We start from the raw sequence: 16,185 nt of genomic DNA, 5'->3' as shown, positions 1-16,185 counted from the left end.
AGTGACATGGTTTTTTAAGAATGTAAATTTAAATATAAAACTGTACTAAAAATGAATACTTAATGAAAAAATAACTGCCTTGTTTCAATTTAGTGCATCTTAGATTTGGATGATCAAGCTCTATCATGCCATTTTGAGACAATTTAGGTCATTTTGTGTCACTCTAATGATGCAAGAATGTCATCTGTGAAGGGCTGGTTTGGTCTTACAATATTACATAGCTCATTTCAAACCAAAGTGCATGCTTACAAGCTTTTGTGCCACATGGAGAAGAAGCAAGATGAGAACTCATCAAGACCTGCCTGCCTGCTTCTCTTACACAGTTACTATTGCTAAATGAAGTCACAGTCTTGCTTCTTCAAGTGTGTTCACCTCTTCATTTGCAGCATGTCACTGACAATGTACATTCTATCCAGCAAATAAGTAGTTTTCTCATCAAATACCCATCAAAACACGTAACATCTGAGCATGTCAAGCACTAGACTGGAAATTCAAATAGAATGGTTACCAAAAGCTCATTTTTCTGAAGGTAAGACATAATAAAAATATTAAAACCTCTCCATATTCCCTACATCTATTCTGGTCTTAATTTCAAAGTTCACAAAAACTATTTAAAAATAAAAGCAAGAGGATTCCAGATGCTGCATACAACTTGCTTTCCCAGCTCACAACTAGGCATTCTCTTTGCTTCCTTTCAAATGAGGAAAATAACTACTTGAAAACACAAAGTCCCCTATATTTTTCAACTTAAGAATTGACTCTTCTCTTTTTAAGTGAAACATTGAAATATTATCTAATTGATTACCTTCCCCCCTCAGGATCAAAGACAAATTACTTGAGAAACTGTAAAATTAAGTACCTACAAAAAAATACAAACTTTCAATGGAAAGCTTTAAGGCCAGAATTTTTGTCTCAGAAGTAACTATTTTCCATGTGTATGAATTTATTTTCCTGGCTGTGTGGAATCCTGGCAGTCATCCTCTATAAAGAAGCGCTAAAAAAATTTAGCATTCCAAAGCTGAGATGGTGCTTCTGAGGACTGTTAAGCACACAGAGGAGAAAACAAACAGTGCGAATACAGTGGATAACATGCTTATTTTGGGGTCGGTCTCCAAGGGAAAAAATGTAACTATTGTCAATAAATCTGCTTTTCATACATACAGTTTCAGTTGTGCTTTCAAGACATTCAGAATTCCCTTCCATTAATGCAATACTTGATCAGCAACATTTTAAAATGTTATTTCTAATGAAATAACTGTATGTCATTGTTCTGTATTGTTTTTCTAAAATGTAGTGCATTTATAATAATTTATTCCCTGTGACATATGAAATTTGAGTACCTCAAATGCAAGCAGATTGAAAATAAAACCACTTAATTATGTTAATATTGCAAAGGATCCTAAAGCATCAGCATATAAAAGTACTACACATGATCTGTTATTTGCTATCTAGGTATTGCAGAGGCCCGCATTGAGGCAGGCACACCATTTAATACATAAATATTCCTACAAAAATATAACTCATGTAACAGTACTATGAAACATACTTTCACATGGTCTTTTAATTTGTGGCATTCCAAATCAAGAGATGTTGCTCAGGCAAGAAATAAAAAAATTCCATGGGAAAGCGATATACGAAGGAGAAACTACTGAAACACATGTTTAGGGCACAGAGTATAAAATAATAAAACCTATATTGTTTAAAATCTGTATAAGATCAGCTAACTTGATCTTTTAAAATTGTTTTCAGTTTACACTCACCATGTGTGGTGCTTCCCTGTGGCTTGTTATTCTATTTCAATGGCAGAGGGAGGAAACCAGCAAAGCTCAGTAACCATACTGCATAGCTCAACGTAACCATGGAAGCATTTGTCCATTTGCCAGAGTCTCTTCAGAACAATTCAACCATTCATTTCATTGAATCAATATTGAAGCTTTTAAGATTTATTACTTGAGGGAGAAGGAACAAATAAAACAAACTCCTTGTTGCTTCCCACTAAATACAACTTGTCACAGTAGGCATATTAATACCTTATAAACACTTTAGTGATGCCATGAAGATGACTATTAACACATTTGCATTCACATCCCTGATACTCTCTAAAAGAACTTAGAGGTTTCAATGTGTTTAGCTGTCCTGTATAGAAGCTGAATCAAATAGAAAGACAAAAGTTGCAAAAAAATAAGGGTGGCAGGAATCTATTTTAAAATTCATTAACATGCTCCCTTCAAAGAGACTGTTTCTAGTAGATCATTCTCATATTTATGTCATAAACTGAATATTTGCAATCATATGTTGAGTGCTTTAAAAAGTTGAATATGACTATTTATTTTACAAGTATTTTCTTATTTTTTTAAATATGCCATATTTATCAAAAAATGACAGATGCAAAATTGAAACAAACATGTTTTGTATGAAAAACAAACATTTCTTAAACTGTATACTGGTAAGTATTTGAGATTACGAGTAGCTATATATATTTTTTGTTGTAATCAATTTTATATGGAAAATTTGAAAGCAAGCATAGTAAGATGCTTACAACTACAATATTATTACTTACTACTAATATCAGGAGCACTGAGTATTAATCCTACAGTTTCATTTAGACTCACATGCCTTTATAGGTGAAAACTGAAGGCTCATTAAACACAGAGTTTAGCAGGCTGTGGAAGTTGCACCTGTTTCTATATTGAAGATTTTTATGACTGAATCAGACCCTTTCCATGAGATAGCCTCCCTGGTCCAGCTCTCATTCCCTTCTACTATTCCCTCTCTCTTTGATAAAAAGCTGCTCAGCCTATACCACTTCTGCTGCTTCCAGCCAGAAGCAGCTTACAACAAAGGATGAAAGTAATGCTAGGATATTTCAGAGAATTCTCTTCCTGGCCTATAGGCCACTGCTCACATGGTAAGAACAGAACAGACATGGAAGAGGCAGCTGCAGAGCTGACAGAATTGCAGGGGTACCGATGCCAGTATGAAGGCACTTTTCCACTTCTCAGTGGAAAGACATCAAAGGACAGTTGGCCAGAGAAAGCTTTTCTCAGCTGTAGGTGCAGGTAACAATGTACCAATACGGAATACATCCACTGTAGAAACTTGTAAGCAATGAAAATCTGTAATAATTAAGATACAACCTTTGTCAATATGATATATAGCATAAGCAGGTTTAAACGGTTTTAATATCAGCAAGCTCAGAAACATACAGGTTTACAGATTTTGACCTTAGAGAATGCACAGTTACAAAGCAACAAAGCACCTATGGAGCTACTTTAGCATTTTATCTCCATATGTGACTGGATCTTACTGCTTTACACACAGAAGTATTCCCTACCTTCAGGCTGGATGTACCCTGCAGGCATCCCTGCTGATGGGGGATCTACACATAAGCAGCCTGCAGCCCCAGTTTGCCCCACTGGCCCAGGATCCAGCAGCATTTTATATCCTTTTGTATGCTGACGTGTACCAAAGTCAATTGTAATAATCAGAGCTCTCCCATTTCTCCTGTAATTCCTACCTGGTGTGACTCTTAGAACAAATCACACTGACCATCAAAAACAACTGCAAGAGAGGAAAATGTGGAGACCCAAGTATCTTTTGTCACAGTCACAAAATTTCATTATGAAGACACAAAAATATTTGTATTATGTAGTTCAACAAGGGTTAAAAATAGATCTCCACACACTCTCTCCCTGTAAATACAAAACTCACAACTGAAGGTTTGTGTTATCAATGTTAGTGGAATGGGAATGAGAGTATTACAGTCATACAGCTCAGTAATACAAGCAAACTGGTGCCATTAAAACAAGTCATATTAACACTGCTGAATACCTTCAAAGCTAAAATAAAGGTCTTCTGAATAATTTTCCTCTGAAGAAACTCAAGCAGACAAGCAGCTCACCATAAGTGTCCAATGTGATTCTGTGACTGGGAAAGAAAAAATAAGCACATGTCATCTTCAGATACATCAACAGCATATTAGTGACAAGCAGTTGAGGTGGTGGAATTACTTTTCTCCATGGTACTGTAGGGGTGGATATTTGAGATTGTATAAATACTGGTATCTGCATTTTAAAAACAATGCTGAAACCCACAGAGGATCTAAATAAATCAAATTCCCAAAAACTGAGACCTAGAGAAAGCAGAAAACAGAAGCCAATAAACTCTGAATGCTTAATTAATTAAAAACAAATGAGATAAAGACTTGAAGACAGTGCAAATATTCCGTCAGAAGAAAAAGAAGATAAATACTTAAAGGTTTCCTTACTTTACCCAGGGAAAACATATGAAATAGTAATAGTTATTGATTGGATTTATTACAACCATCCCGTAAAAATTGGAAAGTATCTATGATAATCTTTAAAGCAAACAAACAAAAGCCAAAAAACAACCAACCAGAAAAAACCCAAGGAAAAACCCCAAACAACCAAAGAAAAAACAAAAAAACCCAAAACCCACTCAAAAAATAATTTCATCTATTACACTACCAAAACAGTTATTCATCAACAGATAGGAATTCCAAATCTAATAACAAAATCCATCTGTGAATAATTCAAAAGAAATTTTCAAGAAACTGTACTGCATTTTTCCATACTTTTTATCATAACTGAATGGGCTCCCTGATAGATTTTCTTATTCAGAGGGTACTTAAGCAGTAAATCAGAAGCAAATATGCAGTTATCTACAGTTTTTTGAAAATAAAATATCAAACAACCAATGCACCCTACAGGCTGCATTGTAAAAGGCACACAGCATATTTCTATTATGGATACATATTAAATTAATGCAGTTAATTTTAAAAGTTACTGATTCCCATCAAGTAACCAAAGGGGAACAGCAAATATGTAAAATATTACACAGGGAAAATACAGTCTCAATCCAATTGTATTTTTTCATTTACTGTCATTTAAACCATAACAATAATTAAACAATTAAACAATTAAATTAAATAATTAAACAAATTAAACAAATTCTGTGGTCATTTTTGACCCATTTTTGTTTTTGGACCCTCGCTAAATAAAAAGGATTTATGGTAGTTTTGAGGATCAGTGGTTGGACTTAGTGATATTAAGGGTCTATGATTACAGGTAAATGTATACATGCAAATACTTCTACTGGAGAATAGACTATGCACTGTCTGTAGATTTAGCATTATTTGCTTCTTGCATACTGTTATAAAGATCTTAAGAAATTCCTCTTACTGCATCTTACAGTCATGTCCTAATAACTTCCTTTGGTATTTACTGGAGCTGCAGAGCTACATTGACATTACTATTGCCTACAACTGCACTACCATTCCCAATTACCAAGCGGGGAAGCAGAGACAGACAAAGGCTGTATATGTATTTCTCTGTGAATCTCTTAATGAGTAAAAATTTGTCATATCACTCAAGAAATTAAAAGATACATTTAGACACTTTGACACTAGTTATCGAAATGTAAATCTAGACTGGTGGTACCAAATCATAGAATGACTTACAAAAACAATCGTAGCACATGACGTGGAATAGCTTCCAGACAGAAAGAATACGTTTGAGATTTTAATAAAAAATTATTAACAAGTTATATCGCCCCTCCACATCTTCCTTACAACTCCTTTCTAAAAATTTCTTAAGATCTTCCTAATATTTCTATGTGTATACTTAACTTCCTAGCTCTGATCAGGTTGCACAAGAAATAACATGAACAAGAGGAATGTGGTACAGATCCATGCAGATGCTATTGGAATGCCATGGTGTGATCAACACTGACCCTGTTGCTCATTGAGAATGCACTATTAGGATATGCAAAGTAACTTACACGGGAATAGAGAAAGGCTGTATTCTTATTAGCATTCATGGGAGCTATGCAGCTCCAGTCCTGTTCATCAAGTTTGGAATATACCCTTTTGTTATTGATGGGAAAATGTCACCAGTTACAAATGCTTACACACAAGGGTGTAGCAGGGTCAAAGCAAACTCCAATACTTTCTTTTCCTTTCTAAGGCAGACTGCTGCTTCAGCAGTTCTTTTTTGACCTGGTGGTATACCTCTGTAGATAAAAGAAATGGTGAAATTCCCTGCTGCTGGTCTCTGCTGTAGCCCCACCACCCAAAGATTAAAAAAACCTCCAAAAGGATATTCTGTTAGTGGTGCGTGATGGATCAATCATTAGACACCACTGCAGGCATCCTTGCATACGAACTCTGACTTCAAATTCCTCTACAGATCCACCCACAGCTCTGATGAAACTCATAAAACAGTCTTTCAAAAGCATGAATAGGGTCTGAGTCATCAGTTTCCCAGCTACAGATAACTGCAGTTACTTCACTTTTTTTACTGAAAGCTTCCTTAAAAAACTGAACTGCTTGGTGCTGCAAATATTCCTTGCCAGTTATGGTACTTCTCAATAGATGAAATCCTAAATCACTAAGTTAAAATTAATTTTTTTTTGAGATCCCACAAGAAAACTTTGGATTTATGGGAAATTAATTCAATTTTGTCACCTCCAACACTGCTCCTTCCAGAAATACAGTGGTAGAAGGTTCATTCTACCCACATTTAGCATCCCCAAAAAGACATAAAATCATTCTGGGACTCCTACAAATATGTTTACACATTTGTCATGTAATCTGACAATCCAAGCTTTACTGGATAGCAGCTTCTAGGTGAGGCTGTATCTAAGCCTTCAGTGCCGCTGTGTTAATCAGCACAAGCTGTGCTTCTGACCCATGATAAAAATAGAAAGCTTATTTCTGAGCAGGCTTTGATGGGGAAGATGCTGTGAAAGAAGAAATTGCGCCTGTCTAGGAGAAACCACTGTTCACAGTTAATTACACCTCAGAGAAAACACTGAGAAACACTCAGCAAGGAAAATGTTATGTGGGCCAAAGCATCAAGAAAATACTAGGCTACTAAATGCTTTAGAAAGTGTCCAGACTTATAAGAAACTTCATTTTGAGGAAATTCTTACTACACTCGGTATCCACTGGGATCTTTTCACAAGTGCAGAATAAGAAATCCAGAAAATTAGTTTCAACAAAGTAGGCCAAACTTCCTGCAGGAACAATATCACATTTAAATGCTAGTACTATTCCATGCTTTTTCACAAACAGCAGTGATCAACCTGAATGAAATAGCCAGCTTGTTATTTTGTCCTGACTTCTGTACCTAAGAATATTTCTACTCTTTCAGGCAAACCTCTGTGGTCTTGAGAGAAATGTACTGCTCTTGTTGATGGTATTTTGCTTGGGAGTACCTAGACAGTCTTGGGAATACCTTTATTTTAACTGATCCATCCCTTATATACAACAGAACGCTATTTTAAGGTAGATACAGATAAATATATGTATGTGTGTAACATATATACACAAAAAATAGGCTGACATACAAGAACACAATGTACCTTCACAGCTTGCTTTACAGTATCTGGAAATGTGGCTTCAGTTAAGCTTCTGTGGTGGGAACGTGACACTTCATAGAGCTACACAATTGTTACCTCTTATTTTTATGTCTTCAGACTCAAGTCATCTGGTTTTCAAACGTAAAGACATTTTAAAAACCCTGTCTTTTTCAATATCAAACATGTTTCTAACCACTTTGGTTGTTTAGCAATGCTCAAAAACAAAAGGAAAAAAAAAACCCAAACCCTAACTTAAAATTACCTTACGATCAAATTTAATCTATTTTCAAGAGCCAGACCTACAAACTCATTCATCTTCAACAAATTTTTTTCAACATATTTAGCCTTAGAGAGGTCAGTTTTTTAAAGGAATACTGTTCTTGCTCCTGCTGTAATCCAAAACTTCCCCCTAAGGCTGTGTCAGCAAAAAGACACACTAAGTTAAATCTATTAGTTAGACTAGGACATCCATCTATTGCCTTAGCACCCCAAAAGCTGCTGACAGGTCTTTAGAGCAAAAATCATTCTGCTAGGAAAGGAAAGCTGAAATATCGACAGAGTTTAATTTGTGGTACCTCTTTTGTAAGAAAGATCTATCAGCGAGGGCTAGATTTCTGTACCGCTGCAGTACTAGTGCTGAGGGGACAGCTGTGAGGGGATATAAAGAAACTGCCTAGCAGCTTCTAAGGGTGCAGCAAAGCGGCAGAAGAGCCAGGCGGGACTACGAGATACACAACGTGGAAAGGAACTGGGAACGCTAGGGGAAAAGCGGTCTCAGAACAACCCAAATAATGACTCAAACTTCGTACATCTGAGCAGACTGCGTTCCTCCTGAAAGAGGATCAGCAAGAGCACGCGGGGGGCTCGAGGGGAAGGCGGGGGCGAAGCGCTTCCTCGCCCGGCAGCGCCGGGCCCACGCTCCGGCCCCCAAGGCCGAGCGGCTCAGCCACAGCGCTCTCTGGGCCGCGCCGGACCGGCACAGGCGGTGTGGAGCGGAGCACTACGGGGCAGCGGAGCGGGGCGAAGCAGTACCAGCGCCACGCGGTACGACACCACGCTCACCCGCCGAGCCCCGGGCCGACCTCCCGCCACCCCCGCCCCCGCGGCTGCGTGAGGCCGGCGCTTGGGCGTGGCCGCGCTGCGGACGTGGCAGCGCGGCCGCCATCGCGGTGGTTTCCATGTGGAGTCGGGGCAAGTAAAGTCGCGGTCCGGGGCGGAGCGAGCAGGCACGGCACGGCTCTCACCTCCCCCCGGCGGCGTGGCCGGCGGTTACTAAGCCTGGAGGGAGCTGGGTGCGGGTGAGGAGGAGGGGCCGGCGCGGGGCTACCCGCGGAGGGCGCCACGCCTTTGCTGCATTCCACAGGGCCACCCGTGGAGCATGGCCGGCCGCGGCCCTGGCGGCGGCCCGCAGCCGTCCGCCGTGGCGCAGGCGCTCTCCGGTGGTCACTTGTACCCCTTCGTGAGCGCGGAGAGCGAGGGGCCCGAGGAGGACGGTGAGCTATCGGAACTGCGGCCGCGGGGCAGGGAAAAGGTCCGGCGGAGCGCGTCGAGGGACAGGCTGGATGATATAGTCCTGCTGACGAAGGACATCCGGGAAGGGGACACGCTGAACGCGATCGCACTGCAGTTCTGCTGCTCCGTAAGTGCCCGGGCGGCGCGGGCCCCGCGAGGCTGCCCGCGGAGGCAGCGTGTGGCAAACGCCGTGTGTCTCAGAAGTGGAAAATTACGTCAAGTGTAATTTGACATGTTCGTGTTACAGAGTAGGGTTCCGGTTCCATGGGCTTTTCCCCTTAAAACTAATACAAGTGTGAGAAACAAGCGCATAGTTTTGATTGTGACGCTCTTTCAGCGTACATGCTGCCTTCAAAGCTCTTCTTCAGTCACAGGTCGGCACATCTAAGTAGCATTCGCGCTGTTGGGCTGGGTGACGAAGCTGTTGGTGAGCTATCTGAAGGGTTTGCGTGCAGGCCTATTCAGTCAAAGTAGGGGGAAAAAATCCTCCATATTTTTCTTTTGAATTCTGCTAAATTGCCCTATTATTTTAAGCATGAGCCTGCTCTAGTTTTGGGAACTTCCCACCCCTGTGCACCCTTCTTTGTGTTCACTACTTCTAGCTCAGTTCTTACATTAGTCTGGTAAATGTCCTGCCTACTCAGTAATTTTGGCTGCGAGTACTATTAAGGTAATGGCATTAGTCTTGGTTGATGTTTTCCAGATTTAACAGGAAATCAGCTGTGTGTGTTGATGGACTGAATGCTAAGTGCACAGGTGCCATGAGGTCAAGTTGAAAATCTGTATATACAGAATATGCTGTCATCTAATTCTTCAGGCAGAAACAGAATTGTGGACCTCCTGTTGTGAGTTTAGGTATTAAAGTCTTCACATAACTGTTACCTAATCATGATGGACCTTAGCGTTAAGGCTTGGCTTCAGAACCTACTGCAGCTGGATATTTTGAGCAGCTTTATGAGGTCAGGCCTCACTAAGAAAGGAAGGATAACTAAATTGTGCTCTTTCTTGCAAATTCAGGAGAACGTGGAAGAGCGATCCTGGGACTTGAGGCAGAAAGTATAAGTTGCATTGTGCTGGAATCATATATTGCTGCATTTGGCAGTCTTGTATTCTTACCCAATTTATTCCGCATCATGCACTTAACAAATACACTGCCATATTAACTGAAGGACTTCTTCACCTTAAAAAGGTTTGTGTGAACTTGGATACAGTGCCTCTTCAAATGGGCGTAATTTCTGTGTGCTTTGCAGGTGTTGCAGAAAAGCACTGATTTTGAAGTTCTTCATTATGGTGAAGTTTGCGGCTGTGCCTTCTCAGTGAGGGAGTTACCATCTGAAAGTGAAGCCAGTGATTATCCCAGTGCATCCTGCAGAGTGTTTCACATTAGACTTAAAATCTGAACTTACTGCAAGCAAAGTGAGATTAATTTTGAACAAGAATAGGAAAAGGGGAGAGCTGACTTGGATAAGGTAGATGACAGTAGTTTAAAAGTTTGACTTGTTTTCTGCCGTAGTCCCCAGAAGCAGCAAAAAAACATGCCTGTGGCTAGATGAATTGCACACTCATATTTTGTAATCACTCCTAACTCAGAAGTTGGTCACTGAATTAGAAATTAACAGTAATTTACATAATTTGAAAACTTAAAGTGAGGTGAATTGTCATTAATTTCACAGATGCCTGCCAACTGATAGCTGAAGATACATATAATAAATGTATCTATGCGAAGTGACTTTCAGACTTCTTATCTGAAGTGAGAGGGTTTTTGCATCATAATTAATTTCCTTCTTGTTATAAAGTTGTTTAGATTTGGTCTTTGACCTCTTTTGACTTCATACTGTATGAATGGGTATAAATTTTTAAAAACCCAATGGTAATGAAAACCAAAGGCCTTGCCTTAGACTTCAACTTCAGAAAATCTAAACTTAATTTGTGCAAAATTAGATTTTGAGCAACAATACCATATCAATAAAAGGAGAGCTGACTAGAGTAGGGCAAAAACAGGCCTTGTCTTTGTTTCCACACAAAAGACTTGTATTTCTTAAAGGTGTAGTACTATTAAGAGAGTTTTGGTTCAATGGAGTACGATGTTTTAGCTGTTGTTTTCATTTTTAGGTTGCAGATATCAAGAGAGTTAACAATCTTATCAACGATCAAGATTTTTTTGCCCTGAGGTCTATCAAAATTCCAGTGAAAAAGTTCAGTGTATTGACTGAAACCCATATATATCCGAAAGGAAAACCAGCTCTTCAGCCTGCTCTGTGTTCCCCAGAAGATCACGAAACATCTCTTTGTGATAAATTCTCTGCTAATGAGACTGCTGGCAACTTCTTAAAAGAAGTCGATCGAGATATAGAAGAAATAGTGAAGTGTAATGATACAAAGAGAGAGAATCTGAATGAAGTTGTTTCTGCTTTAGCAGCCCAACAGATCTGTTTTGAAACTGATAGTAAAACTAAAAAATGCAAGGATCCTTACTATGGAGCAGACTGGGGTATAGGGTGGTGGACAGCAGTAGTGATTATGTTGATTATTGGCATCGTAACTCCAGTTTTTTATCTCCTCTATTATGAAGTTCTAGTGAAAGCAGATGTCAGTCATCATTTTCCAATGGAATCTTCCCATTTGTTTGTCACAGCAGTATCGCATCAGAAAGAAACAGAAAATGGAATAAATCCAACAAATATTATGCAAGTTGATAATCAAGGAGACCTTCAGCATTAGTAGTGGAAGACCCTAGACAACTGTTGTATGTAGATACATAACATAACCTTAGGTAAAGGGGAATCCACAGAATGCAAAATGCACTTGGAACGCAGAGATGTGTATTGATGTGTGACTTGCCTTTATGGGCAGTGTTCCACTACAAGGATATTTCTGGGGATCACATAATCTCTGAATATGCCTCAGACAGGCAGTTTGCAAGATTGGGCTGTATATTAAGGTATGAAGTCATCGCTGAAGCTTTGCACTTTCTTCTATTTTGATAGGCATGTTTTTTAATTAATGATGAGGTGGAAAAATATAGTTCAAACTAACGCACAAGGAGTCTGTGTGTTTTACAGCCCAGAAGTGGGCATATGGGGATAGCTAACTTTTAAACATCTGAAAGAATTTACAGAATTCATAGTACACTTGACATTTTAATACCAGGTTTACAGTTGTAGGTTAAAGTAGTGTTCTCATAATTTAACCTTTCTTATAGAGTAAAATTTTTTTAAAAACTCGGTCATTCCATAATTAATAGCCACTATGAAGTTCTTTTTTACAGAGGCAGTAGAAAACACTTAAACTGGAATCTTGAAATCTCGTGCCTATGGTCAACCCATTCTTTAGTACTTTTCAGTATAGGCACTAGGTAATTTGTTTTCTCTGTGGGATTCTGTGCTTCAACACAGTCCACTTAGGAGTCCTCCTGAAAATTTACATTCTTCCTTGGTTTCCCGCTGAAAACTGACTGCATTCTCATCTGGTCACCTGTGTGTAGAATGAAAGAAGTGAAGAAGTGTGGCACCTTGCTGTAACTGCCCCAGCAGTCCTTATTTGCTGCTAATAGATTTATCTTTTTCCCCTCCAGTTAATCTCAGTTCAGGACCAACTGATTATTCAGATAGCAGTCATGTGGGTACTGAGCATGCTAATACTGGTCTTCTGCTGATGAACCTCAAGCTCTTAACTTTTTCCTGAAGTGTCCTAGAAAACTTCAAATTAATCTTAATGCCTGCTACCAAATTTGAGCAGAATAGCCAACTTGCATCTTCAGACTTGTACTTCATATATTAGTGTATTCATTAACCAATCCCCTCCTAAATGTTTCTCTTGGAGTTTCATGATCAGCCTTGGTTTTCTCCTCTTTTTCTTCCCAATCTAAAAATGCTTCAAGATAAAAACCAAAAAAACACCATAAAAACATAAATAAACCCCCCACACCTCTGGACTCTTCATACAGAAAGGAGGTACTTGTGTACTCAGAATACTTTTAAATGAAAACTGAAATGGTGCCTATAATTATTTTGGTTATATTTGCATTGTGGAGCAAGAATTCCATTGCCCTGTTCAAAATAGTATTTATTACCAAAACCCAAGATAACAGACTTGATTAGGATTTAAAAAGAGAGAAGTGGAAAAACAGCATCCTTGAAACTACTATAGTAATAACCTTTTCAATGAATGTCTTGACTAAGTATATACAGTACAAAAAGGTAAAGTGAATGTGTTCTAACTATTGAGGTATTCCAAAATGCTCTGTGAGATTCTTAGAGTGAAAACTTAGGCCCCATTTATTCTTGGGGCACCTGTTTCCCCAAGAAGTGGGGCAGATGGTCTCCACTGGCCTGCCAAGTGTATGAACAAGAATTGGCTAACTTGTGTTATATTGACATTGAGGCAGGCCAGAGCTTGAAGGAAAGTGGTGTAAAGTTAGGTACCTGAACTATGATCTATGACTGTTGAACCTTTTGATTAAAGGAGCATCTGTGGAGATTGTGAGCCTACTCATAGTCTCCACACTAGAAAAGGAATTACAACAGCATGAACTTGATGGTTTGCATAACACTTGTTTTCAAAGATCTTTTAAAATAGTAGTTCTGTTCTTTTAAGAGAATATGCCAGTAAAACATAAACACTGATGTAGCAGTTCTAGTCACATAAATGGTATATGCAAAAATCCTTCACGAAATAATTTATGGTGGCTAAAGTGATATAGCTCTCATGGTTAAAACTTTAAGAAGTGACTCACTCAGACATAGTTTTGGCACATAAAAAATGTTTTCTATATAGGATGAAACTTGGTATATAATGCGTGATTTTATTTGCTGCATAATTTTATTGTTTTGCTTCTTCTCCCATCATGTTGCTGAAAACCACCAGTTCTAATACTTTATCCTTCCATTTCTTATGGATCCATCAAAGAACATTAAATTAGCTACTGTGATGATGCAGCATAAGCCTAATATATAGCGCATACCTGAACTTATGGTTACTATATTGCTGTTGGTACCGAAGTGAAATTAACTGTGGTTGTGGTTCAACTAGGTCAGGAGGTCTGTGGTGGTACAGCTAAAGAGTCCTCTAGTGTGTCCCAGACTTTGCGCTTTTTCCTGTGTCAAAGACCTTGGCTTACTGGCACTGAGTTAAGGGTGATGTGCCTTGATTTACCTCAGGATAAGCAGTCTTCAGAAAAACACAAAGGAGTAGCTATTTTATGGGACCATATTCCATTCTAACCAGGAGCTGGGCATGTTTATACATATATATTACGTGGCATATTCCACACAGTACATTTTTATTTAGAATTAACTTTATCAGAAGATAGAGTAGAACTCTTTTCAAGATTGTAGCATTCCTGAATCTGGTGATCTACAACCATCAGCTGGCTTGCCTTGCTGCAGAATGTGGGGATCTTTACAGCTTTTTTCTCCAAAGTACAACACAATGAGTAATTCATCATCACAGCTTGGAATAAACAGGATAGCTGCTCTGTGAGGAACTTAAATCTGATTCAAGATAAAATCTGTGAAGGTAGTCTTCTAGAAACTGACTTCTTAAATAAACAAAAACAAAGACAAATAAACTCCAAAAGCAAACAAAAAAGAGCCAAAACCCCCACAAACATGGAATAATTGAGTTGTAAATCACCTTTTGAAATAATTGCAACATGTTGTTCAGGAAATGGGTTTGAAACTTAAGTGCATATTGCACTGCTGGATAATATAAAATCTAAATGTTTTAAGTCTGGTATACTTCATAATAAGTTCTCACAAATAGTCTTTGTAACTTGTATAAGGGCTGAAAATACAACTGTGAATTACTTATGAGTGAGGATGCAAGTCTTATTTTAAATACTTCTCTGCTTTTAGAAAAACATAAGTAATATATGTAAAATAAAGATTTTATTTTAGACTGTGGTGCAAATGGTGCATGTAATATATTTTTAGTTCTATGTACTTTGCATGTTTTATTACAGCAGGCTACTACATGTATTTGTTTAGGCCAATTTTTGTGAATGATCTACTATAAAAATCCTTAGCCAGCAAGTACTGTGTTGGCAGTCTTCATATCTAGCATACCATAATTGCAGCCTTTATGGTTTATTCTGTTCATGGCTTGTAAACTTTGAATGTTTCTGCATAAATTTTTGAGAACTTTTTAGTTCTTAGAAATAGGTATGAACAACTAAGGGAGTGATCACTGAAGTTTTTAGACAGTGAGAAGACACTGAATACAGTATTTTTCTTTGCTGTAAGTTAGGGTTTGAATATGCCTGTCCAAATTTGAAGTTTGCTGAAAACTAAGCTGTAAGTTTTATTGCCACTATGGTCTTGCAATAAATTCTAAGCAATGAGAAAATCAGCTTCTAAACAGAGGTGCGAGTATTACACCTGTAGAAGAGCACAATCTCACTGCTTTTCAGAAGTGCCTTGGCACTGATCTGTGTCCTTGCAGAACTTGTTCCTAATTGATGGCCTTATTTACCATAGCTGAACTAATCCTGGAGAGTCCAGCCTAAGACTTCGCAATTCCCTCTGGAGGATAGAGGTGACTACCTCTAAACTACTAAGTTTACCTCTTAAAGGACTCAGAAAGACCTGATTTTTACCAGAGTAATATTTTTCAACAGTGCAGTAGGAAGGCAGTTGCCCATTAGAAGACTGATGAATGGAGAAGGTAATAGATCCTCAAGAATTACTGTCTGCTACAGAATAAGAGAGTGTACTTGTTCAGGCAAATTATGGTTCCACCTATTTGCATTTTTTTTGTAGGGTGAAAGGAGTCTCACCATGCACCTTGCACAGGGAGAATAGCTAGCAGAAGCAGTTATAGTCAAAGCAAGCAAATTTAATTTTCAGCATATTTCCCTCATTCACATCTTCTATGTTTTGTATATCAGAAGTTCACAGAATAATACAGAATTGTTTCCCAGTCACCAGTAAGGTGAAACACTTTTTTAAAGGAAATAACACTTCAAAACCAAGCAACAAGAAAAGCCCAGTAACCCTGATCAACAGTAATGTAGTAACAATAAAAACCAGTATTTTTGACTATCAAAAGACATTAAGATACAGAGAATGTGTTGTCACAGTGTTCTTCAAGCATCGAATCTCAGTAATAAGTTTTCAGCACTACAGCTGTTGGTTCTCAAATAAAAAGGATGTTTCCAAACAGTCAGCTCTGGCTTTTTCTTGGCATTCTCTTATTTTTCTGATTAAAACAATGCATTAAAATACTTCACCGCACTCCTTTTCTATAGTTTGGGGTTTGTTTCTTACTGATTTTTTTGTCTGTCTTCTTTGTTCG

The 16,185-nt window shown here is 38.4% G+C and overlaps 2 protein-coding genes and 1 long non-coding RNA gene across 3 annotated transcripts in view; 2 read left to right on the top strand and 1 right to left on the bottom strand.

Annotated features, from left to right (window-relative positions):
* ADGRV1 (adhesion G protein-coupled receptor V1) overlaps positions 1-8,751 on the bottom strand; it is a 283,830-nt gene extending 275,079 nt beyond the window's left edge. Inside the window, exons 1-3 of the mRNA XM_064402834.1 lie at positions 8,625-8,751; positions 3,832-3,927; positions 1,761-1,949 (exon numbers count right to left, since the gene is read on the bottom strand). The gene's annotated coding sequence lies outside the window, so the exon portion shown is untranslated. The remainder of the gene's footprint in view (positions 1-1,760; positions 1,950-3,831; positions 3,928-8,624) is intronic.
* On the top strand, positions 8,580-16,050 carry LYSMD3 (LysM domain containing 3). Its single transcript, XM_064402838.1, has 2 exons — positions 8,580-9,019; positions 11,005-16,050. Exons 1-2 carry the CDS (start codon positions 8,759-8,761, stop codon positions 11,611-11,613), a joined length of 870 nt encoding a protein of 289 aa, XP_064258908.1. The 5' UTR covers positions 8,580-8,758; the 3' UTR covers positions 11,614-16,050.
* On the top strand, positions 9,026-10,065 carry LOC135289338 (uncharacterized). The gene is made up of 3 exons (XR_010352107.1): positions 9,026-9,319; positions 9,596-9,747; positions 9,910-10,065. It is a non-coding gene; the product is annotated as an uncharacterized LOC135289338 (long non-coding RNA).
* Positions 16,051-16,185: the final 135 nt, after the last annotated feature.

This window comes from Passer domesticus, chromosome Z (assembly GCF_036417665.1).
Source record: "Passer domesticus isolate bPasDom1 chromosome Z, bPasDom1.hap1, whole genome shotgun sequence".
Taxonomy (NCBI): domain Eukaryota; kingdom Metazoa; phylum Chordata; class Aves; order Passeriformes; family Passeridae; genus Passer; species Passer domesticus.
Note: the sequence above shows the minus strand (reverse complement) of the source record. Positions and strands in the feature narration are given on the sequence as shown.